Source organism: Phymastichus coffea, unplaced genomic scaffold, assembly GCF_024137745.1.
Source record: "Phymastichus coffea isolate CEN01 unplaced genomic scaffold, Cenicafe_Pcof_1.1 PCOF00012, whole genome shotgun sequence".
NCBI lineage: Eukaryota > Metazoa > Arthropoda > Insecta > Hymenoptera > Eulophidae > Phymastichus > Phymastichus coffea.
Window position 1 is genome coordinate 5,885,864 of NW_026706823.1, and position 24,895 is coordinate 5,910,758.

The window sequence follows — 24,895 nt, forward strand, 5'->3', positions numbered from 1 at the left end:
AAATTTATTAAATTGGAATCGATCTGAAACCTCTTTAATATTTTTCTATCTTGAACTTAATTATAATAATATGTAAAAATAATTTCGGAATAAAAAAACATTAAAGTGGATTCAAATTTATTCTACTTCAATGAATTTTAATTGTTATTGCTAAAATTTAGAAATAGATTCAAAGCAGATTGGATTTTCAATCTGGTTGAATGTTCTTGTTTAAGCAGGGATAGGAAAAGTTCGTGATGGATACACTGAATATTTCTTCTCGACACTCGTCGGTCGATTCGACCGCCGAGATCGAGAAATTTGTAAGAAATTTGTTCGAAACACGCGAGTGATTGATACAAGCAAAACGTCACCTCGCTAAGTGTGGTGATTACGACAGCGTCGATCAGTGAGTTTTGCCCTCAACCGTGCCTGATTTGACTGTCCCAACCGGGGAGCAGTTCGTCCGTACGGAGAGCAACGATGCGCTACGTCACCTAACATTTCGTACGCTGCTATTGTGGATGGACGCACTAGCAATCTGATTCGTACAAATTGAATTCGTCTATGCCAGCTAGAATTTCACTTTTGACTCGCATTAGTTTCATACCGTTGTCGCGGGAGTTACAGTAGCAAGGTCCAGGATTCCCTTCACATCCTATAAAATCCACCTGAGTCAGATAAGTACCTTATCCTGAAACGATGAATTTCAGAACGATCCGGAGATATGGCCCAGCAACGCACACAAGCTGTAAACCGATGTAACCATCGGGGATCGGACGCCGTTTTAGCTTCTGCGCCATATGCCCACTTTGGCAGGAGACAGCGCAACAAACGATATTCTCCGATTAACTACTAACCACCTTCTTCAGGCTCTTTCGGGTCATAAGGAAAATTCTGCTGAACAAGCTCACCGAAACAGTGGGCAAGCTCATCGAAGCCACCTCGGATATCTGCGCCGTTGGTCCGCTGTTGGCCAACCGTACCACGCCTTATCCGATACCTCTGAACCTATAAGTCTGTTGCTCCAGGCTCACAATCTGATGCTGCGTAAAAAAGGTCAGTCTAAGTTATTAAAGGAGGTGTCGGTGGTAGTAGTAGTGGGATAAAAGTCGAGTAACGGTAGCGTAAATGAGTCGAAGAAAAAGGGCACATGGAAGAGCCGCGGTAGTGTTGCGAGTAGGAGAGAATCGGAGAGTGGCGAAGTTGTCGACGGCTAATCAGCCAAATTCGCAGCAGGCGAGGACGTCAGAAGCTCGGGGTGCAAATCGAAGTATAGCCTTACTAAGGAGGGTGACGTTCAGTCGGCTCCTCCAGCAGGTTTAATTAACGTTTCGATGAAGGGCCTGCCTCCCGGTTTAGTACTGTAGCAACGCAATAAGCAGAACGCAAGTTATGGGACCGCGATGAGCGCATATCACCCTTTTTCGACAGCTTGTTTCGGTTGCAGCAGTTCAGAACATCGTCCAAACAATGTCCAAGAGGGGTAGACTGACGGGCCCGTGTTATACGAGGGGGGATCAATAAGTCTTTTCAAAGAGAAGGAAAATAAAGTTTTGCGTATGTAATTTTTTTTTATTTTGCAACATAATCTCCTTGAAGGTCGATACATTTTATTAAACGGCCTTCCAGTTTTTTTAAGCCATCAGAAAAATATGATTTCTGAAAACTCTCAAAATAGGCATTTGTTTCGGCGATGCCGAACGGCGGTAAGCCATTTTTTGAGGTTAGGAAATAAGAAAAAGTCACTGGAAGCCAAATCAGGCGAATATGGTGGATGGTCAATTAATTCGAACTTTAAATCGTTAATTTTTGCCATCGAAACTGCACAAGTGTGAACTCGAGCACTGTCTTGAAGAAAGAGGCATTTTTTTTGTTCAAGTGAGGATGTTTTTCTCTGATTTTTTCTTTCAGCTGACCTAATAATGACGCATAATATTGTCCAATGATCGTCTGGCCCTTTTCCAAGTAGTCGATGTAGATGATTCCATACGCGTCCCAGAAAACCGAGGCCATAACCTTGCCAGCTGACTTTACTGTCTTTGCCTTCTTTGGGGCTGGTTCTCCCGCGGTAATCCATTGTTTGGACTGTTCTTTGGTTTCAGGAGTGTAGTGGTGTACCCACGTTTCGTCTACAGTTACGAGTCGACGCCAAAAGTCTTCCGGATTACGAAGTATGCGTGTCAAAAGCCTCAGAGGTGACCACGCGGGTTCGTTTGTTTTCAACAGCGACCAAACGTGGCACCCAACTTGCTGATATTTTTTTCATCCCAAATTTTTCATGCAAAATTGAAATGATTGTACCCTTTGATACTCCTGTGGCCTCAACTAATTCTCGCAATTTTAATCTTCTATCACTCAACACCATATCGTGGATTTTGTTGACCATTTCGAGCGTACTCACTTCTACCGGGCGTCCTGAACGAGGTTCATCTTTTGTTGTTGTACGGCCGCGTTTAAATTCATTTACCCAGTTATAAACAGTCTTAAACACAGGGGCAGACTTACCATGAACAGCGTTCAACTCAACTGTGATTTCTTTTGGTGTACGGCCTTTTAAATGAAAATGTTTTATCGCCGCTCGAAACTCTGTTTTTTTCATTTTTCAAATAAACCAATAACTTTTTGTTCAACCAACGCTCACAAAAAAACGACTTAATGAATCGAGCTGAAACTTTGCACGATATCAAGTTAGTAGTATTGTTTACTAAAATCATCATAATTTTAGCGTGACGAGCGCCATCTCTTGGATTTTGTAAATACTTATTGATCCCCCCTCGTAGATGTAAGGCAAACATGTAAGGCATTATTTGAATAATTGCCCTTACGGTCAATCACAGCAGTTATCAGCTTATCAGACTTGCGGTACGCCGGATTCATGTTTTACAATTGTCCAGATTATGCGAAAACGGCACAAGAAATCTCGCAGAGGAGAGGGCCGTCAACCGTTCGAGGACCCCTGCTTAAATACTCTTCAGAGGGCACTGCGTATCCGTGAAATTCTTCAGAAAGCGAAGAAGAGTAGCTCGAGTAATCCGGAGACCGCATGAGAAATAGAAGAATCAGCTATTGAGCAGGACAAGCTTCTAGTGATAACCGCTAGTAACCCTCCGCTTACAGCGATTAAAGAACGGGTAGTAAAGACGTGTACGGTAAAGGACGTATGCACAACGGAAAATGAGTATTGGAAAAGCGCACTAAATCGTTGCGAACAGTTGAGAGTTTAGGATGATGTGGAACGCGACGTAACACGATAGGGCGCAGAGTTGAAAACGGTAAAAGATAGTGGGCTCTCGCACCAAGTCGGAGTAGTTATGCGTAGAAGAGCCGTGCAGGGATGCTGTATCGGAAGCGAGCGTACCAGCCGATAAGCTGAGTAGCCTGACGGACTATGGCTATAGTAAACGGAATGATTCAGCGGCCGCAGGTGATTTGTCATGGTTTTGTAAAAGGGTAGTGTTACAGTAGGTGTAGCTACTAGATCCACGGTAAGCATTGATGAGTCGAGGTAAGTTATGAGAGTGATACGGGATGAAAACCCGACGATAGTATAACGGAAGAGTATCCCACGTTAAGAGCGATCGCGGCGCGAGTAGTTGTTGTAGGTATGTCGTTGAGGATGACGGGCACGGTCGTGGATACATCGTTGGTTTCAGAGAGGGGAAAGGCCGAGTTAACCTCGGAAGTATCGCCGCATAATCAGCAAGCGAACCAGATACAGTGCAGGTCACGTTGGTGTAAAATAGACTTTTCATAGACGTTAATATCGACGGCGTGGCGTATACGGCGTTATTGGAGTCTGGAGCGCAGGTCTCGGTTGTGGGCTATTTCAATTCAGATGTCGGACGCAGTTTTATTTGCCCAACGATAGATGATAGGTTTAAAACCTGATTGAGACAATGGCGAATTTTCCCAAAGAAAATTTCGAGGGAAAAACCTAGAATATGCGTCGATTTGATATTAGATTTCGAAGTAGGTGGTAGGTGTGATGCTTTTATAGTCAGCGCGGTGTCATCTCTTATTCACGGCATGGTTTTGGGAGTAGATTTTTGTATAAAATGGTATGAACACACAGGTATACAAATAACACAGGTCTGCAAGATTTTGTTATAGAAAAGCCATAGGTCATTTTCGAAGTAATTTTTGGCGTAGAAAACGAATCCGGAGTCCAAATTGTTCCATTACGTCAGAATTTTGAGATATCCTAACCTAAAAATGCGAAAATAGTGGTTTTTTGCTATTTTTGAGGCTATGTAGCACCGCGGCATTCTCATTAATCAGAAAAAAACCAACGACACCTTAAAGTATAAGTCTGACACTTTCAAATACCGTTGAGTTTGCTCAAATAGCTCATTTCTGCATCAAAATATTCCATCTTGAATTTTTCAAGTTTCATGAATTTAGTTGTTTACTTCGTTGGTAAACTCACATAGTTCTGGAGAAAAAGTGTTTGACTAATCGCCTTTCTTTTAAAAAATAAACAACTTAACCTCAGATAGGCTAACATGACTTAACCCTCAAGTATTTTATCCAAATACATCTTATGAACCCTCATAAACCACCCTAGCACATCAAACAGACTAGCCCACCTAACCCTGGGTACACCAACTACTTTTCTTTAAGCAAACCGAATTCTCCATCACTGATGGACTACCCTATTTTAAGCTTTATAGACTTCATTATCACATACCCTTAAAACCCTTGTAACTGCTATACTTATACTTCTATACTCTAATAGGTGAACCCACCTACCCTAGGTAAAACAAGTTGGTAAATTTTTTTTTTCGAAAAAAAACCTAATTTTGTTATTTAGCAAATCCGATATTTTTGCAGTTTATCTAGTTGTAGATTTATACTTAAGATGTGATTCTAGTTTTAAATCTTGAATCGACTTTTTTTTTTATTCAAAAGTTTTTAAAAGCCAAAATGACTCAAAGTTCAACATCCTAAAATACCTTTGAGTATCCTAAATTAGTGAAATTAGTGATATATTGTTATTCAGTTTATGTGTCTGTGTATTTCTGTAAACTTTTGTATTTTCATTACTAAATCTTCGTTTCCAAATTCTTTCGTAACCGTATTTTCATGGGATTATTAAACAAAATTCGTATTCATTTTTCTCCAGAACTATGTGAGTTTACCAACGAAGTAAACAACTAAATTCATGAAACTTGAAAAATTCAAGATGGAATATTTTGATGCAGAAATGAGCTATTTGAGCAAACTCAACGGTATTTGAAAGTGTCAGACTTATACTTTAAGGTGTCGTTGGTTTTTTTCTGATTAATGAGAATGCCGCGGTGCTACATAGCCTCAAAAATAGCAAAAAAACCACTATTTTCGCATTTTTAGGTTAGGATATCTCAAAATCCTGACGTGATGGAGCAATTTGGACTCCGGATTCGTTTTCTACGCCAAAAATTACTTCGGAAATGATCTATGGCTTTTCTATAACAATCAAAATTCTGATTTTGCAGACCTGTGTAATAGGTCATTTTCTGTATCACAATCTGATATGGTATTTCTAAAGGATTCTGGTGTTCTGAATCCAAATCTGTTCTCAGAATTATTTCATCACGTCAGGTTTATGAGATATCCTAACCTGAAAGTGCAAAAAGCACTGTTTTTTGACATATTTGAGGTTATGTAGCATCATAAATAAATTTTATCACAGAAAACTATTCAAATTATCTTAAAGTACAAATTATCCCCCTTTCAAATGCCGTTAAGTTTGTTCTAATATCTTTTCTTTTTCGCCGAGATATTGCATTTTGAAATTTTTATATTTATGAATTTCTCAAAATTCGAAAATCCATTAACCTATTAAGTCCTAAGTGGACGATTTTCTTTTACTCTTTTCAATTGATTTTTTATCGGGAATAGACATTTTTGACGTAAAATTGTCTGAATTTTCGATCTATGCTGTTAAATATTGAAAATATGCGTACATGTGCGTGTGTATATGCGTGCGTGTGCGTTGACTTCAGATTCGTGATCAACGACCCCAAAAACCCCCGAGTAACAATGTTCGAGTAAATTCAGTGAACCGAAAAATTCGTGCAACAACGGGTTAATAGATTTTAGAATTTTGAGAAATTCATAAATATAAAAATTTCAAAATGCGATATCTCGGCGAAAAAGAAAAGTTATGTAGGCAAACTTAATGTCATTTCAAAGGGGATGATTTCTACTGGAAGATGCTTTAAATAGTTTCTTGTGAAAAAATTTATTTTTCGATGCTATATATCCTCAAATACGACAAAAAACAGTATTTTTTTACACTTTTAGGATTAGGATATCTCAAAAACCTAACATGGTGGAAGGAAACATGGTGGATTCTGAGGCCAGATTTGGATTCAGCACACCAAAATTCTTTGGATATACTATAGCTCGCTTGTGATATAAAATCGTGTATACCTGTGACATCGATTACGAGAATCATCAGTAGTGAGTTCGCGATCATGGTGATTGGTACCTTCTTGCGGATTCCGAAAATCGCGTGGCACACGTGTTTGTTGAATGTGCCGGTTTGATGTCATATGAGGAGACATCGTGAACAGATCATGGCGTTAATCCGCCGGATTGTTCCTAAGCAAGAAGAGTTCCTGGCGGTATAATTGAGCACATAATCCATGTAGGGGGTGTGCGACCGATAAAAACACCAATGCAGTGAATGTCCCCGCTGATTTTAAAGTTCATGCAAGAAGAAACGATGCGACTGTGAAAAGCCGAAATAATTAGGCCATCATATAGTCCATGATGCAATGTGCCAGTCGTGGTTAGGAAAGCGGACACTAGTTATCGATTTTCTTTAAATTTTAGACTCGTGAACAAGGTAACAAAGTTAGATTAGCTTATCCAATGCCGAGCATCGACTCGATTGTGGATAAATTACGAGGTGCGGTTTATTTGTCGAAGATCGATATGTGAGCGGCTTTTTGGCAAATACCACTTTCCGAAGGAAGTATGTAATATAGTGCTTTCGTGGTGAAAAGTCTTGGACTATGAAAATTTGAAAGAATGACGTTCGGTTTGGTAAACGCACCCGTGACGTCATGAGGTTGATGGACGCGTTGTTCTGTCCCGTACGATCCTAATGTGTTTTGGTATCTAGAAGATTAGTTGGTAGTGACCACAGATTTTGAGAGCCATATAAAATGGCTAGAGCGTGTGTTACGTCGATTGATTGATGTGGGCTTAAAAATTAAGTTTTAAAAGTCTGATTTCTTACGTATAGATGTTACGTACCTCTGGTTGTCGTTTGGATTGTAAGAGCTTACGCCCCGATCTTGAAAGAATTTCGCCCATCATTAATTATCCGGCGCCGACAAGTTTAGAACAGCTGCGTAGATTTTTAGGCATGGTAGGATGGTATACGCGATTTATCGCGTACAAGAGAGCGATATTAAAGTTCCGCTCCCCCAGCTCTCGCGCAAAGGTCAGCCTTGGCATTCGAGCCTGGAGCTATAGAAAACTTTAAAATCATTGAAAAAGGCGTTAACGAAGGCACCGGTGTTGGCGCTATTTCAATTCAGATTTCGAGCATACCTTTTATTTGCGTTGCGGCAGTTCATCATTTGCTGTCGGAGCTTGCCTTGTGCAAATCTTTGATGACGGCGAGCATTCGATTTGTAACGCGAATTGTATGTCGATTCCACACAAGCGTAATTATACTAAAGTGAGATTGAATTCTTGGCGGTTCTTTTCGTCGTAACAAAGTCTCGTCTTCACATCGAAGGTTCACACTTTATTGTTATGACGAACCATATTGCCCTAAAGAAAACGAGAATTATCGGGTAGATTATATGGCTGGAAATTTTAACAGGTAGAGGTTTTTGCTTTCGAAACAATTGAGGATAGTGGTATCTGCAGTAAATTTGTGATATCGTTGATAGGTCGAAGAAGTTTGCAAACTGGAAGATACATGCATGATTATTTGCTGGATCTCGTGACGTACGGCGAGGAGTGCTGGCGCTTGGTGGTACCGCTGGAGTATCGGCAGCCTGTGCGGCGTGATGCTTATTGCGAATCATCTGCAAGATACTATGGTCAAGAAAAGATGTACGCTCGAGTTGCGCGTGAGTACTATTGTCCAGATATGTGGTACGACAATAAGAGTTTTGTTGCGGAATGCGTTGATTGTTAAAAGTATAAGGTAGAAAGGATTGATGGGAAAATGCGTTGTCGAAGGTTTTTGAGCGGTTGTTGCCACAGACTGCATGGAGTTACCGATTTCGTTACTTGGTGATTTTTCAAGACTTATTTAATAAATAGGTCAAATTGAAGCCATTATGCTTGACCGATAGAAAGTTCCTTCCTCGCGCTCTAGAAGAATTAATCTTGTTTAGATGGGAGACGCCAGACTATCTCATAAGTAATGATGCGTAGTTTTATAAAAGTAAGGTTTTCAAGGGAACCTCACAGGCTTATGGTGTAGAACAAGTGCTTTGCCCTGTTTACCATCAGCAGAGTAAATCGATAGAACACGTAAGCCGAACGTTGAAGACAATGATAGCGATATTCGTGGAAAACGATCACCGAATTTGGGATCAATACTTGCACAAGTTCAGACACGCGGTTAATACTGCGATATAGTTGTCAACAGAGATTTCGCCAGCATTTTTAAATTTCGGGTGGCACTAGGCCAGTGAAATGCTTGCGTTGTGAGGTAGAAAAGTGTGGGCTAATCTTAAAAATAGATCCGGAAATTTGGAAGGATCATTTTCTACGGTTGAACGAGTTGTGCGACTGGGCGGCGCAAGATAAACGAAAACGCCAATACGATAAAGGTCGACGGAGTGTGGCGTTTCAGATTAGGGATATCGTGTGACGAAACTCGATTTCAAGTTCAGCGGTCCTTATCGCGTTTTAAAAGTTCTCTTCCCGGTGCACGTAGGAAACTGACAATAAGTACTGTAAATAAATAGGTGTAAGGTTTGTTATGTGTTGTGTTTATGTATTATAAGATAAGTTAGTGTTATGTTAGTTAATTATGTATTTCAGTTTGCATTTGGAAATGTATGTGTAGTATACTCGTATAGTATTCAGTATGATAACGAGTTTAATTTTTGGCTTTACAAATCATGGAGAAGGAGATGGCAAATTTGGTTGCTGAGACGGCGTACACTGGAGAAGTCGTGGACATTCTATTCATCGTGGCTGTACTTCTAGTGGAGCTGCCGTCTGGCTTTCAGAACAAGCCAGTACTTCAGGTCGCCGAAGTTAGTGACGTTGAGACGATGGTCCTCGTGGTTCCTCCACAGGTCGTGGCTGGAAAGACTTCTCCGTTCCTTCCGGAGCCTATGGAGCAGGAGGCCGCGATTGGGCTTACTCAGGCTGAGCCTCCGGTACGATCGGCGAAAATACCAACACCTTCACCGATGCCCGAACTTGCCAGAGTGAATGGCGGAGGCAAGAGGGGCGTGACCTACGTCTTCGTAAGCCGTTCCATATCACCCTCATTAAATTGAGGATTCTGACGAAAAGCTGGGCGCAGGCGATCACTACATTTGTTTGTGTTATGACCTCCTCGTTCGAGATGAATCGTTGTCCGGCAAGCTACTTTTTTAGGTTTGGAAACAAAATAAATGACTAGGGGCCAAATTTGGTGAATATGGTGGATGGTCTACTGATTCGAACTTCTTTTTTGTAATTTAAGCCATTAAAACTAAACAAGTGTGCACTTGTGCATTGTCTTGATGGAACAGAATTTTTTTTTGTTCAAATAAGGATTTTTCCTATAATTCTCGCTTAACTGGTTCAATAACGACGCATAATACTCTCCGGTGATTGTTTGTCCTTTTTCTAAATAGTTGACGAAGATAATTCTATGTGCATCCCAAAAAACAGTGGCCATAACCTTGCCGGCCGATTTCACTGTCTTCGCCTTCTTTGGAGCTGGTTGATCTTATACAATTCACTGTTTTCACTGTTCCTTTGCTTCAGGAGTGTAGTGGTGTATCCACGTTTCGTCTAAAGTTATGAATCGACGCCGAAAGTCGTTCGGATTATGATGGATGCGCGCCAAGAAGGCCTCAGCGGCCACCACTCGACTGTGCCTGTTCTCGACTGACAGAAAATGTGGCACCCATCTTACCGAAATTTTTCTCATGTCCAATTTCTCATGTAAAATCGAAATGACGACCTTTTGAAACCTCTGTGGCTTCAACTATTTTGTGCAATTTTATTCTTCGGCCATTCAACACCATGCCCTGGATTTTATTGATCATTTCCGGAATGCGTCTACAGGATGGCCTGAACGATTTTCATCTGCAGTCGATATATGGCCACGTTTAAATTCATTTACCCAATTGTAAACTGCTGCAAACCTAGGGGCAGATACACTATGAACTGCATCTAACTCAGCTTTGATTTCTTTTGGTGTAACGTCTTTTAAATAAAAATGTTTTATTACCACTCGGAACTCACTTTCTTTCATTATTAACAAGAAACAAAAGTTGTTTACTTTGATCGACGATGAAAACGGAACTACTGGATAGATCTGGCTGAAACTTCGGCAGCCTTCTATTTAATAGTGATGCTGGCCGGTGCAACATAAATTGAGATGCTCTGAGCACCATCCTTTGGATTTTCTAAGGACTTATTAATCCACCCTCGTAAATGCGGCTAAACCAACTAGAACGATAAACTAAAGCCACTACGATTAACCAGAAATCTGCTAACATTAAAATGTTATCAAAAGTGACCATTTTGAAAGCTGATCTTAGACATTTTCAAAAGCCAAGACAACTAACGACTTTTACTTTCTAATCGAAATCGATATTAAGCAATGTTCTTTTGTTTTTCATTTTTTCTTGTGTATCGTTTCTAGTATTAAGCTCGGCGTGATCGCTGGTGGTCGAGACCGAGGGTCAGGCCCTGGATTCCAGAAGAAATGTTCAGTCTTGAGCCAAAAATTACTCACGCTCAATAATAAACATGGGATAGTAACAACTGACACACTAACACCAAAACAACTAGGGGAATGTTAGGCAGCCTGAGACTAACAGTACTGTGATTATAGTAATAACAACCTACGTTCAGTCCAAGAAGAGCAAAACATACGACCAAAAAGATGCACGCTACGCTAAAACTTTCCGGTCATGAGATGTACAAACTAATTCGAAATAGAACTGTCATAAACTGACCACTTTGGCCAATATTAGAAAAGAGTATGAGCACAAGAATGACCAGAAGCTCGAAAACCGACGAAATAAAGTTCGTTAGGCTGATAGACAAGATAAGGAAGAACCGCCAGACTAAGCATAACCAGTCACCTCTTTAATTTTTCTTCGACTTTTATAACATCGTGCTATTTAGGCATGAAATGGCTGAGGTAAAGTTGCAATACGACAATGAAAACGTGAAAGTGCCCCTCGAATTTTTTTGAAAATGACCCGAAATTCAGTAGACGTCTTGTCTATTCTGCTACCAGCTACTACCAGCGGAACTACAAATTACGCTGATCTACGATTTGATTCACTTTCATCTCAAATCTTTGAAGGAGGAGGAGCTGTTTGTATAGAAAACGGCCAGAATAAATGAAATGCTGACTAGCATGAAAGTAAACGAAGTTGGGAGCAGACTGGAGAGTGTGGTATCGGTGCTAAATTTCAACGCCAGCGTCCTCAGCAAAGTAATCTATCCGCACAGGTGGCAATTCAAATGTGGATACATCTAGAAATTTTCAACGATGATACGTCTAATGGATGGCCTTGTGGAAGGCTCCACGTAAACGGGGATAAGAAGAACCCAGTATGCAATTTATCGCGATTTAAAAAACTAACACCACCAATAGCAGTTTTAAAAGACTACGAGGGAGCAAACGAGATCTCATATAAAGACATTTATAAAAAAATACTTAAGACCTATGAAGGCTTCCTTCGCAAATAACGGAGCGAACGACTCTTAATGTTCACTTGATATTACCCTGACCGTTCGGTAAAGCTCTCCAAGAACCAACTAACAACTTTATATCGTACAAAATAACAGTACGTGAAGTAAACCAGCAGCATGGACGGTGGAAGCTCCTCTAGGCTTAGTAGGGCGTGAAAGACCTGGCACAGCCATAGCCTTGTCCTGAAAAACAAGCAAATCCTTAACGAATAATTACAGAAAATTATTTCATGACTACTCCTAGACAAGACTCAGCAATGTCCAATCATCAGGACATCCAGGATGACTATCACTGAAATAACAAACCACGTAAGAGCTCTAACAATCGGGGAAAGGCTGGTGGGGAAATTAAGGGAGTTAGCTCTTGCCTTATAATCATCAAACCAGGAATAGGGTGCGATCACACAGATCAGACCCGGATAAGAACGGCATTGGTACCTGTGGACCAAGAGTGTAAGCACCTCATTCGCTGGGCCCTAAAATTGAAAGCTCTGATTCCGGAAGCGGAATAGAGCCAAGCCAAACGCGAACACATAAAAGAGTACGGACTAATGAGATCGAGAAGATATGATCGATACAGATTCTGAACATAGACCGCCCCAGCCAAATGATACCGAATCGCTGATAGAGTAGGGCTATTCCTTGACACATAGCCCAACTGCCAGCTCGAGAGGCTCACACATTTCTGTTTTTAAGGAAGTGCGTCGAGTGTATCGAGGATCCAACTGACAGCTAACCACGGGCCGAGATCGTGACATATAGATCCGTCACTGTATCGTCGAGTAGGCAGCCGTCAAGGGTTCGACACTTCCTTTGTAGGCCAAGCAACAGGGATTTTTTCATGACAAAAATACTACCTGGAAACCGAGTGTGCAATCGTGTGCAGATAAGTTGAGACATCATTGGTGTTATGTTTTGGACACGCAACTCCTGTCACCCTATTTGTTATAAACATTTTAAACGAAAAAAAGGCATTTTTTTTAGTTTTTTGTTAATAACTCTGCGAATAATGTAGCGATGTTAATGATATAGGTACACAAAATGTAGGTAAAACAATTACGAACAAAACTAGACCTCGAGCGACAAAATCGGATAATTAGGAACCGAGGAAAACCCGGAAAAGTGGCGAAATTTAACATTTATTTAAAAATTCATATCTCCGTCACTTTTTATTTTGTAGGACTCAGTCTTTGCGAAAATGTAGTGTTATTTACGTACTTCATGTGTGCCAAAAGCTGACGCTGTGAAGTAAATAGTTTTCATGTAATCGTAATTTCAGTTTTTCTAAGCGATATTTTTCATCATCTCTGCTTGCGACAGTGATTTTTTCATCTTAAATTTGAAAACGGTTTTAAAAAATGCAGATTCCACCCAACAAAACGTATATTCTAGTTTTTCACTTAAATTTTTGCAAGTGTGTGATAAATGCCGGGAAAGTCGACTAAAAACGGCTGAGCGCACGGAGACGTTCGAGTGGTGGGGGGAGCAGCAGCCGAAGAGAGGCACACATATATAGTAATAGAGGCGCGCTGCGCCCTTTTATAATTTTTCCATCTCAATATCTCTGCAACCATGAATGTTATCTTAACAATTTTTTTTTTATTTCGGATCTACTGAACTCCGGGAATTCAATTATTTATTTAGAATTTATAAATAATCAATAAATTAATTACTTTCCGATGTTCTTCAAAATAAATGTTGTCATTATGTTTACGAAGCTGGATTTTGGTCCAGCCCCCATTCCCTTTTCTTTTCATCTATCTCTCTCCTTCTCTCTTTCTCTGTCTCTCTCTCTCTGTCTCTTTCTCTCTTCCAATGGAATACTATTTCTTCTCTCTCTTTCTCGCTCTGTCTCTTTCTCTATTTCTCTCTTCATCTTTATTGTACTGAGGCTGCGACCGTTGGGCATTCAAACAAGAAGAGAAAGTGACGCCACGCGCTCAGTTAACGTACAGCTGTAAACAACGCTTCTGCATATTTTCACAATCATTTATTTCTTTACCAATAAAATTAAGTTAAATTTTTTTTTAATTTCAACAATTTATGCTTAGCCTTTTATTATTTACGAATTCTAAATAAATATTTGATTTTCCGGAGTTCAGTAGATCCGAAATAAAAAAAAAATTGTTAAGATAACATTTATGGTTGCAGAGATATTGAGATGGAAAAATTATAAGAGGGCGCAGCGCGCCTCTATTACTATATATATGTGCCTCTCCTCGGCTGCTGCTCCCCCCACCACTCGAACGTTTCCGTGCGCTCAGCCGTTTTTAGTCGACTTTCCCGGCATTTATCACACACTTGCAAAAATTTAAGTGAAAAACTAGAATATACGTTTTGTTGGGTGGAATCTGCATTTTTTAAAACCGTTTTCAAATTTAAGATGAAAAAATCACTGACGCAAGGAGAGATGATGAAAAATATCGCTTAGAAAAACTGAAATTACGATTACATGAAAACTATTTACTTCACAGCGTCAGCTTTTGGCACACATGAAGTACATAAATAACACTACATTTTCGCAAAGACTCAGTCCTACAAAATAAAAAATGACGGAGATATGAATTTTAAAATAAATGTTAAATTTCGCCACTTTTCCGGGTTTTCCTCGGTTCCTAATTATCCGATTTTGTCGCTCGAGGTCTAGTTTTGTTCGTAATTGTTTTACCTACATTTTGTGTACCTATATCATTAACATCGCTACATTATTCGCAGAGTTATTAACAAAAAACTAAAAAAAATGCCTTTTTTTCGTTTAAAATGTTTATAACAAATAGGGTGACAGGAGTTGCGTGTCCAAAACATAACACCAATGATGTCTCAACTTATCTGCACACGATTGCACACTCGGTTTCCAGGTAGTATTTTTGTCACGAAATCACTCTTTTCAAGCCCTGTTGCTTGGCCTATTGCCACTTTATGGTTCGCTTTTGATAACAGCAGCGAGGACTTTCTGATCGAGGCTTGGGCCCATTTAATTAATAAACGAGTTAATCGCATTCAAATATATCTTCTTTATTATCCCGGGTATCCTATCGTTTCCTATTGCATGCCGTTCTCTTATCTACATAATTTCGGTAAAAGTTTTTAAAGTATATATAGATATTTTATATAATATAAAATAATCAATTAAATAAATTTATATATATTCTAACAATTTTCATCTTGGTGAAAATAGCAGAAAAACAAATCTTATCTTGAATTGTTGAGTTGAGAAGACGTCGACTTACAACAGGATTAAGAATACTGCCATTGATTACTTTGTTATTTCACTAGAAAAACCTTCGGAAAATCCACTGGAAAAGCCTCAGGAAAAACCACTGGGAAAGCCTTTGGGAAAGCCATTGGGAAAGCCTCCCGAAATGCCTCTGAAAACTCTTGTTTGGCAGCAGGCAGTGGTAGTTGGAGGTAAACTTCTATCTCTGAAAGAAGGCTGAATAAAGGCTTCAGAGAGATCTGAAGATGGTTGAGCTGCTTCAATTAATGGTCTGAATGATCTGGTGTACTGATCTTTATACTTTTGCTCAGAGCGCTGAGAGCGCTCTCTCTCACTATGTCACATTTTGGAAGAAGGGACAAGATAACCCATGAGAAGTTACCCTCTGGTGAGTTCTGAGATCAGTTCTGGGCGAATTTGTAACGTCAAAAAAGATTTGATTCCAGTTGCTATTTATTATCCAAAATATAAAACAAGTATCGTGAACAATCGTGTTGGGAGTTAAGAAGAAGCAAGACTTGACCTGTCGCTGTTGTACAAGGGCGAGATAGTAGACGACGACAAACATTTACTTTTAATGTTTGTAAAGTCATGACGTCACAACTGTTTACCATGGATTCATCGATTTGAGCGAAAAAGAAGACAGATACACAAAAAACTGATGTTGAAGGGAAAATTGGGAAATCCCGGCCGAGGTCTGAACATATATTTAGGACTCAATTTTCAAAAATAAAAACACGATATTAGATTCATCATCTTGAATTCAGCAAATCAATCCTTGGATTCATGATCAATGATCACAAAAGCTCCCATATCCCGAATTAGATAAGATAGATGATTTTTCAGGTCTCTACGTGTTACGTGGTATTGAGCACCATATTGGATTTTACCCCGAATGGAAACATTTTTACCAAGTGGTCTTCGAAAGTAGAGCTCAGGATTTTTCATTTGGGACTCAATCAGCTTCTTGATGCTGGTTTTATTATCAATTTAATAAACAAAAAAGTAGAGTCACGTAGTTTTGGCGGACCTATTTGATCACACGCAGTTTCGAGGGAAAAGCCACCCGAATTTCAAAAATAGACTTCAAGAACTTTCGATTGATCACCTATAAGAATTTGATTCTACGGGAAAAATAATGAAAGAAATGTATATAACGCTTTTTTACCAGACTTCAATTTGTTCCTGTAGAATAGCAATAAACAATGGCAGGCCAAATAGTCAAGGTGACTACACACTAAATCTCAAGCGAAATATATACTTGATAGCGACAAACTAACTACGCCATTCATAGCATATCGAAAAAAAAAGTTACCCGTGTTCTTTTGCTTTTTGCAATTATTTATAAAAAGGTATTTAAACAAATTACCCAAGAAGTCACTATTTAAAAAAAAAATCACGTTAATCGATTCTACTGGAAAAATTATAAAAGAAATGTATTTAATACTTTTTCATCAGATTTCAAGTTGTTAGCGTAAAACGTCCATGAAATGTGGAATTTTTAAATCTTTGGTACTTTAAGGACTTCAATCTATTCTTTATTGCTATTTTACACGAACAAATTGAAGTCAGATGAAAAAGTGTTAAATACATTTCTTTTATAATTTTTCCCGTAGAATCGATAATCGTGATTAGTTTTCAAAAATAGCGATTTCTTGGGTGATTTGTTTAAATAACTTTTTATAAACAATTGCAAATGGCTAAAGAAGAAACACGGGTAACTTTTTTTTCGATATGCTATGAATGGTGTAGTTAGTTTGACGTTATCTTTTCCAGTTTCGGCTTGGGCTTTAATGGGTTAACCCATTAACGTCCAAAATGTCAAAATTTCTTGCACGTTTTCAAAGTGATTTTTTCCTATGTAATTGGCGTTGAAAAAATTCTTGAACCACATATTCTGATGTAAAATTGCATGCTCTTTCAGAATCCGTTGCCAGAATCATGATAAAACTCACAGGAAAAGAGATATGCTCGATTGAAACATAAAAAACACCTAAATTTTCGAAAAAAATAATTTTTAGGATTTTTTTTCGAAGTGTTACGGTGAAGATATCACCTTGCGACCGTGATCAAAGGTGATCATGGGATTTGAAGTTTAACAGGGAATTTTTTTGTTTACCTTGAACCATTGCTTCTTTACAAAATGGCGGAAAAAACGAATTTTTTTTTTTTCAATCTTCATCAACTTTTTTCTCAAAATCTATGGTCTTTAGAAAAAAATTCATAAAAACAAAAATGCCTTAGAATCGCTCGAGGAACATTCTCAAATTTTTTTAGAATTTTTTGAGACAATTTTTGATTTTCCGGGAAACTTGGGAAATGGAATTTTCAAAAATGTCTCCAAAAATTCTGAAAAAATTTTAGGATATTTCTCGAGTGATTCTAAGACATTTTTGTTCTTATGAATTTTTTTCTAAAGTCCATAGATTTCGAGAAAAAAATTGATAAAGTTGAAAAAATAAAAATTCGTTTCGGCCGCTATGTTCACTTGTGTGTGTGTGTGTGTGTGTGTGTGTGCGCGTGAGTGCGTGTGTGTGTGTGCATTGCTCATTCTATATATTCTTACTCTCTGTTCTGCAGAGGCCCCCAGGCACTCCATTGTACAATAGTCAATGTGCCAGCGACTCCACTAGTCTACACTTGAGTAGTTTAGTAGAGTATGATCCGATAAAACGCAGAACATACAGAGTTCTTCTGACCTTTCCGAAGACCAGATCCACATGCTGACTTCAGGTGCTTTGATTCTAACAAGATACCACGGCTTGTGAGCTCATCGCTGAATTGAACAAAAATCCTATTTTGCACCTCAATATTAGGCAATCCCATAGCATATGTCATTTATATCCTTTTTGCCCCGTAAATTATTGCTTAGGTCTTGCCTGCTTTAAGGCGCAGATACAAGTCGCCCGTCCAGTTCTCTACCAGTTTAACAACTTGAGTCAGTCTTACTATACATTTTGTAAGATTGTTCTTTGGTATATGCAAATTAATCTGCAAGTTATATTGCATAAAAGAAGTCATATTCTTTTAGTATGTCCTATAAATCATTGACATATAGGCAGAATAAAAGCCGTTCCAGCACCGAATCCTGCAACACTCCAGATTCATCTCCCGCCAGACCGAACTCTCACCCTTGAAGGTAATCTTCTAGGTACTGATGTCATAATGTTCAAAATTTGATGAAATTTGTTTTTATTTAGTTAATTTCTGATCAAATATTTCTTTGATCAGAAATTAATTTTATTATATTTTAGATATATTTATTTTATATTTAGTTATGTATCGTTTTCCTTATCCTTCTGAATCTCAAGTTTTGTATTTGGATTGATCGATTCATATACCATCAAATATGGTAACGCGCCATTATTATCGAGGGAATAGCCAGTTAAGATATTTTGACGTCGTGGCAATGACACATCTCAGGTGGACCTAAGGCTTGATACAGTCTAAGGGTTCCATTGTCACTAAAAGTGCGATTTCTCGCCTAAACTAGCTGGGATCACTTTACAAAAATTATTTTAGCCGAGGGGGAATAGTGCCACTATACCTATACTTCTGCCTTTGGATTCCAATCAGTTGTAGTAATCCAAAGATGAAAAGTACCCCGGGTCCTATCCTATGTTGTACAAATTCGTGTACAGTATATTATTCTTTCAAGGATTTTATATGAATTGCTGATTGCGCAGTTTTATTTATTCAAAATTTTAATCCGAGAACATATATTCTTATATGACTTAACTAGCCGCTTACTAGCTAATTTTTTCTAATTTCTTATAATAAAAGTTCGCCAAATAACAGAGAATTTATTAAAATTAACGTATATTTTTTCCGTTTTCTTTTATTTTCCGCTTAAACTAAGCTTCGGAACGAGAATTCGGTAAGAGGTCTTGAGGGGCCAAAATTATTTGCCACACATTGCGGAAGTTAAATATTTAAATTGAAAAAAATATATTATTAATTCCAATGCTTAACCTGTTAACCGAGCGGGACGTATAAATATGTCCAAAGTAAACAACAATAAGTACGGGTAAGACATATGAATACGTTCTCGATATTTATATTGCGCCCTGGAACAGGTGGGACGTATATTTTACTACTACTATGGTAATACGTCATTCACACACGTCTTAGTGGAAAAGGACGCGCCCGTTATATGTTGAGTAATTAGAAAGTGATTTCCCCGGTTAACAGGTTAATTTCTATCTCGAAAGAGGAAAATTCGTTGGTCAGGATGAGAACAAGATATAGTCGCAGTTTTATGGACCTCTCCTCTTATCGATATGTTGGCTCTCTACGAACACGTGTTTGGAGGCTGCAAGCCTTTTGCATGCAGTCGCGAGAGTGCGTTAAGCGGAAGAACGCACTAAAGACAGAACACATGCTTACACTAATGCTAAGTACATATTTTATTGCCGTTTGGAGACTGTCAAGAAAAATTTTTACTGTGATGCTCAACTCGGTTCCCCTCGCTAGTGAGCAAAGGTTCTCTCGTCGTTCTCGGTTTAATACCAAGAAAAATGTTTTTGGAATTATACTGCCCGCCGTCACATCCCCATACTAAAACGGTTACTTAAGGAGTGTTACGAGGAAAAGTAATCGAAAAGAAAAATAAAACGTTATATCTTGTATATTCGTAAAAGCTTAAGTCTATTATTTTTTTAAGTCCCTATATTATAAACAGGTTGCAATAAATCCAGCACTTACGGTACCAAAAGTCATAAACTTTGATCAAATTCGATTCCAGGCATTATTGACTAGACGTTCCATAGCATTTTCGTTCAATAACTTGCCAATAGTTCCTTCAGTATTAGTAGGATGACCACGAATTTCTTTAGTGAAATCGTTTATCACTGCTGTTTGTTCCAACTTATACATGATCCGGTTTAACAAAACTTCTAAGTCTGCTTCGGTATAAATACCGCTAGTGGCCAACGTGGGAATGTCCTGATACTCCACGTTATTTCAGAGAAGGGTTTAAGAATTACAGGTGTTTTTGCATCCACTGGGCGAGGCAAGAATTGAAAACAATACTCATTAAAATAAAAGGTTCGCAGCAAAACATTACAATCAACCTGAGTTCCATGACTCATTAAAATGTGTGTCTTCGGAGTCATGAATTGTTTCATTATTATAGCTGACTTTTAACTCAGAATAGCATTCTTCACTCTATATTACTTTTACATCAGTAGTGATACATTTTATAACGTGTACCACTTCCCCAGCCACCACGACCATATACCCAGGACCTTTCATTAGACTGTATGCAAATTGATCTGGAGATTGTGCTGCTATTGCTAATTTTTCAGAATTTCGCGTTCTTGGCGGCATAGTTACATAACTGCATCTATATATAAGTATTTCATTTCAGTTTTAATATAACGTTCGACAAATACAAATTTAGAATTTACAATGCCTGGCACGCACTTTTGCCCACCCTGAGGGGAAATTTGCCAAACTTCAAAGTCTTATATCTCAGCGAAAAAGAATCGTAGAAAACTTGACGCCATTTTAAAGGTAATAGCAAAAGCTTTAAGTATCGTGAAGATTATATTGTTTATACCAGAATTAAGTTTTTTATGCTTAAAAAATGAACATAAAAAATATCATTTTTTTTTGCTCATGTACAAATTTATTTATTTGCTACGCACATAAGTGGATCATTAAAAATCCAAGCAAAATTAAAAGGTGAAATGTTCCTCTTTAAAATAAGAGGGATAGAACTCATTTCTGATTTTTTTATACAGAGATATAGCTTTTTTTTATAAAAAAATCGTTTTTTTTATCAGCTTATATTTCGACTGTTATGCATTAAATAAAAAAACTTTAAAGAAAAAAGTTGTTTCTTTTTTGGTAAAGAATACAAAAATAAAGTGAAAAGTAAGATCTGGAACAAATTTTTTTTCTTCATTTTTTCACGCTACAAATGGATTCTGCCACTCTTATTTTAAAGAGGAACATTCCATCTTTTAATTTTGCTTGGATTTTTAATGGCAAAAAAAATTTTATGTTCATTTTTTAAGCATAAAAGACTTAATTCTAGTATAAACAATATTATCTTCACGTTACTTAAAGATTTTACTATTACCTTTAAAATGGAGTCAAGTGTTTTATTGTACGACTCTTTACCGCTGAGATATAAAACTTTAAAATTTGACAAATTTCACTTCAGGGCGGGCAAAAGTACGTGCCGGTCACTGTATGTAAGCAAATATACCTATGTTATTTAAGGCGATGTGCTTATTTCTGGCGAAACCACTTTCTCGATGAGTTTCGAAAACAAATAATTTTGGTTGTTCTGTGGAAGCGATCGCATAGCTACAAACCATTCTTTTACTTTTTACCATCAAGGCAAAAGTGATATATTGAGTAGTCGAAGAGTAAATTACATTATTATTTTCATCGGTAATTTTGTTTACTTTTCAATGATATAATATTCTGTATAGATGGAATTTAAAAATATCTCGAGGTATATTATCTCAGAAAGTATTGCCACCTTCTGTATCAAGGTAGTTTTCCTCTGATAGTACACATGTTACTCCTGATCATAACTTAACTTCATTATTATTAAGATCAGCCGAAGCAATATATTCCTGAAAGGTAATTTTTAATAATCCTTGCACTACTCATTCAGTTTAGTTACCATACGCGTCAGAATATATTGCTACGCTGCATATTCCTTCGCTGTTTAAACTTCCAACGATAGTAATAGGGCGCGTAGTCGTTTAATTAATTTTTATATCTCTAAATATATGAACTCCATAAAAATAGTAAGTTCCCAAATAAAACATATCTTTACATGATTTTTCACTTATTTCTAATAAATATTTGTGTAGTCCCTTTTCTACAATAGAACTGTGAGAATGCATACCGTAATAGTGAACGGTACGCTGCAATTGAATTTTATACTGTATAACATGTAATTTTTCATAATGATTTAATTGCATCAACTGTACTTCTATTGTCGTACTGTTTACTTTATTGGTAGTCATATCATAATTTTCAACATTCAACAACGAAAGAGTAGTGATGTTGAGTGATCTAGATTTGGAGTCATAACCCACAATGGTCGCTGCGGAGCCTAGTGTAGTAGATGGTAAGATTAAATGCATCATATTGTTTTCCTAGAATCAGAAAAAGAATCAATAACAGATTTCTTCATTGTTCCTCCCTTTTCTTGGTATTTCGAGTTGGTTTTAGGCTATTTATATGCGATGTCCTTAGTCTATGAGCATGAACTACTCTCGATCCCTTGGAAGTTTCTATCTTTATATTATGTTTTGGTAAGATTCCAACGATTTTAAAAGGACCAGAAAAGTGATCTCCTCGTTTCCCGGGTTTTAGACCAGATCTCAAGAATACAAAGTCAACGAGAATAGTATAGCAATGTATGTTTCAGGCCACCCTGCGAGGGGTCCGTAACCCTTTGGTTCCCTGGCCCAACCCTTTCACTTTAATTATTATTTAAGTTAATAATTATTTATAATTTTTGAGGAAGGGTTTTATATTGAGAAAGGCTCCTAGGGCCCCTAGTCCCTAGGGAAAAATAATGTTTTATAAAATATAAGACTACGTCTCAAAGAATTTAAACGCAGTACTGTCCGATATCCTGAGCTAGCCGCTCATAATGTGTTAAATTGAAAATGGATAGAAAGGGTTAATTGAAAAAAATGAAGAGACAGATCGGAGAATCGAACCGGTGTCCTCTGGGTTGGCAGGCTAGCGTTCTACCACTAGAGCCAATGCCACATGTACCTTAGAGAATGCTTACTGTGCATATTAGCTACACACAAACCACACACACATGCATTTGGTATAGGGCCCGAGCGTGCGGAGGAGGAGAGCGCGTGTTCAGCTTGGCTTGGCAGCGTTCTCTTTCTCTCGCTCTCTCTCTCTCTAGCTCTGGCTCAGCATGGATTACAGCGCGGGGAGGAGGAGGAGAGCGCATGCTGTCTATAGTTCTAACTTGGAGATGCGCTGCTATAGTAATAAACGCATGATCTCTCTTTCTCCCTCTCTCCCTCCCACGCTCTGCCTTAACTTGGCTTGGGACAATTCTCTCAGAGGAGATATTTTGGTTCTCTCTCTCTTTCTCTTTCTCTCTCTCTTCACGGAGAGCTATACTTGCTTAAATCCTCGCTAATCCTTCTCTGGTGTCCTAGTTTTCACTTAAATTTAATTTTTACTTAAATCTGTTAAAGAGAGAAAAAAAACAAAGAGATAGAGAGAGCAGCTATGCTTACTACCTACCCTCTTATCTTAAGTTAGCCATATCTAGCGCAAATGAAGATCACAGCCAATTTGAGGATGATCAAGCTTCACTACTTTCAGGAGCAGCTATAACCTAGGAACGTGCGTAGCTTATCTGATTTACAATGGATAGGACTGTTATTACGTTCTACATTATTTGATTTACTGTAATATATGTAGTTTTAGAGGAAAAGCAAGCGTCCTCTCACTCAAAGAATGTCTACGTATGTCTGTAGCATTCGGTAGGATTTTTCGATGATCAGTCTCAAGGGAAACTTCAAGCTGTTAATAGTGAAGTGTTCTTCCTAATATTTAAAATTTCCATCTATATATAAAGTTTTGAAATAAAAAATGTGTTGGTGATTAGTCTTTTTTAATTTTTAATTGTGTAAAAAAAATTTTTTTGTTAGCGTTTAAAGAGTTATTTAAACTAGTGAAAAATGGAGAATATCGTCAGAACCTGTTAGTTTCTGGAAACCGTAATAAACATTTTTCAAAATTAAAAATAATTATATATATATATAATTATTTTTAATTATATATGTGTATGTGTGTGTGTATGTATATATACACTAATTTTTTATTAAATGATTTACAGAATACGAATATTATCCCGCGTGAGCTGCTGTGTCGGCTGCTCATTGTTATTTCAAACACTGAAATTTCTTTTTTATATTATTTAATATTTAACATTTTAATATATATTTGTTTATTTTCAGTTGCTCAGATGCGCAGGCAACAACACACAGCACGTTGCCCAATTAACGCAAATAATAGCTGTTGTTCATCAAGTAAGTTTTATTATTATTATTATTATTGTTGAATTCTTTACATGATTATACAGATTTTTTATATTTTAGTTATGTTATATTATAGCGGAAAGGCTGATCGTACAACAAATGGCATATCAGATAATCAAGACGATGGAAGGACGAGTGAGGGTGCAACTTTGTCGTTAGAGGCGCGCAGAGATGAGCAAAAAATAAGAATTCTCTCGATTGGAGCAGAGCTGGCCAAGACGGAACAAGTCGAATTAACAGATAAAGTAACAAACGAATAGTGCTGACAAAATCATCGAAGGATCTAACGCTTTCAAATATGAAGGCGTCATCCTCATCAGCGTCACCCTCATCATTGTCATCGTTGGGATCGGTAACGTTATCGTCGTCGACTGCGTCGTCTGCGTTGTCTACGTCCTCGTCGTTATCTGCGTCACCATCGATGCCGCAGTTACCTTCGTTGGAGATTTTACAGCAAGATGAGGTAATTGATTTGACTACTATGGTAAGCAAACACTTATATTTATTATAACATTTATATATTTTAAGTAATTACTATAATATTTTACAGAGAACTGTACCAAAGAAACCGCTAATCAAGAGTAGTGAGGCTGTTCGGCGTAAGATAATTTTAAACCTGGCCGAACAAACAACGAGAAAGCTTACTCGTCCCCTTAAGATTGTAGGATCATTTAAGAAAAAATAAAATTATATTATTTGTAATATTTAATATATATTGAAAATAAAATAAATTAAATAAAATAAGAAAATAAATAAA

The 24,895-nt window shown here is 37.8% G+C and overlaps 2 protein-coding genes across 5 annotated transcripts in view; both read left to right on the forward strand.

The window, feature by feature from the left end:
- LOC131672727 (xaa-Pro aminopeptidase ApepP-like) overlaps positions 1 to 24,895 on the forward strand; it is a 325,757-nt gene that overhangs the window by 3,392 nt on the left and 297,470 nt on the right. The window lies entirely within an intron of this gene.
- Positions 722 to 24,802, forward strand: LOC131672753 (uncharacterized). 2 transcript variants are annotated; one of them, XM_058950187.1, is made up of 4 exons: positions 722 to 1,038; positions 24,058 to 24,129; positions 24,199 to 24,601; positions 24,689 to 24,802. In XM_058950187.1, exons 1-3 carry the CDS (start codon positions 783 to 785, stop codon positions 24,396 to 24,398), a joined length of 528 nt encoding a protein of 175 aa, XP_058806170.1. In that variant the 5' UTR covers positions 722 to 782; the 3' UTR covers positions 24,399 to 24,601; positions 24,689 to 24,802. The 2 variants fall into 2 exon arrangements, with proteins under 2 accessions (XP_058806170.1, XP_058806179.1); XM_058950196.1 differs by having other exon boundaries at positions 24,215 to 24,601.

Coding starts and splice junctions, on each gene's coding strand:
- LOC131672753 (XM_058950187.1), top strand. CDS start 783: ATGCCCACTTTGGCAGGAGACAGCGCAACAAACGATATTCTCCGATTA. Junction 1,039..24,057: donor TCTGATGCTGCGTAAAAAAG/GTCAGTCTAAGT, acceptor GTTTATTTTCAG/TTGCTCAGATGCGCAGGCAA. Junction 24,130..24,198: donor TAATAGCTGTTGTTCATCAA/GTAAGTTTTATT, acceptor TTTATATTTTAG/TTATGTTATATTATAGCGGA.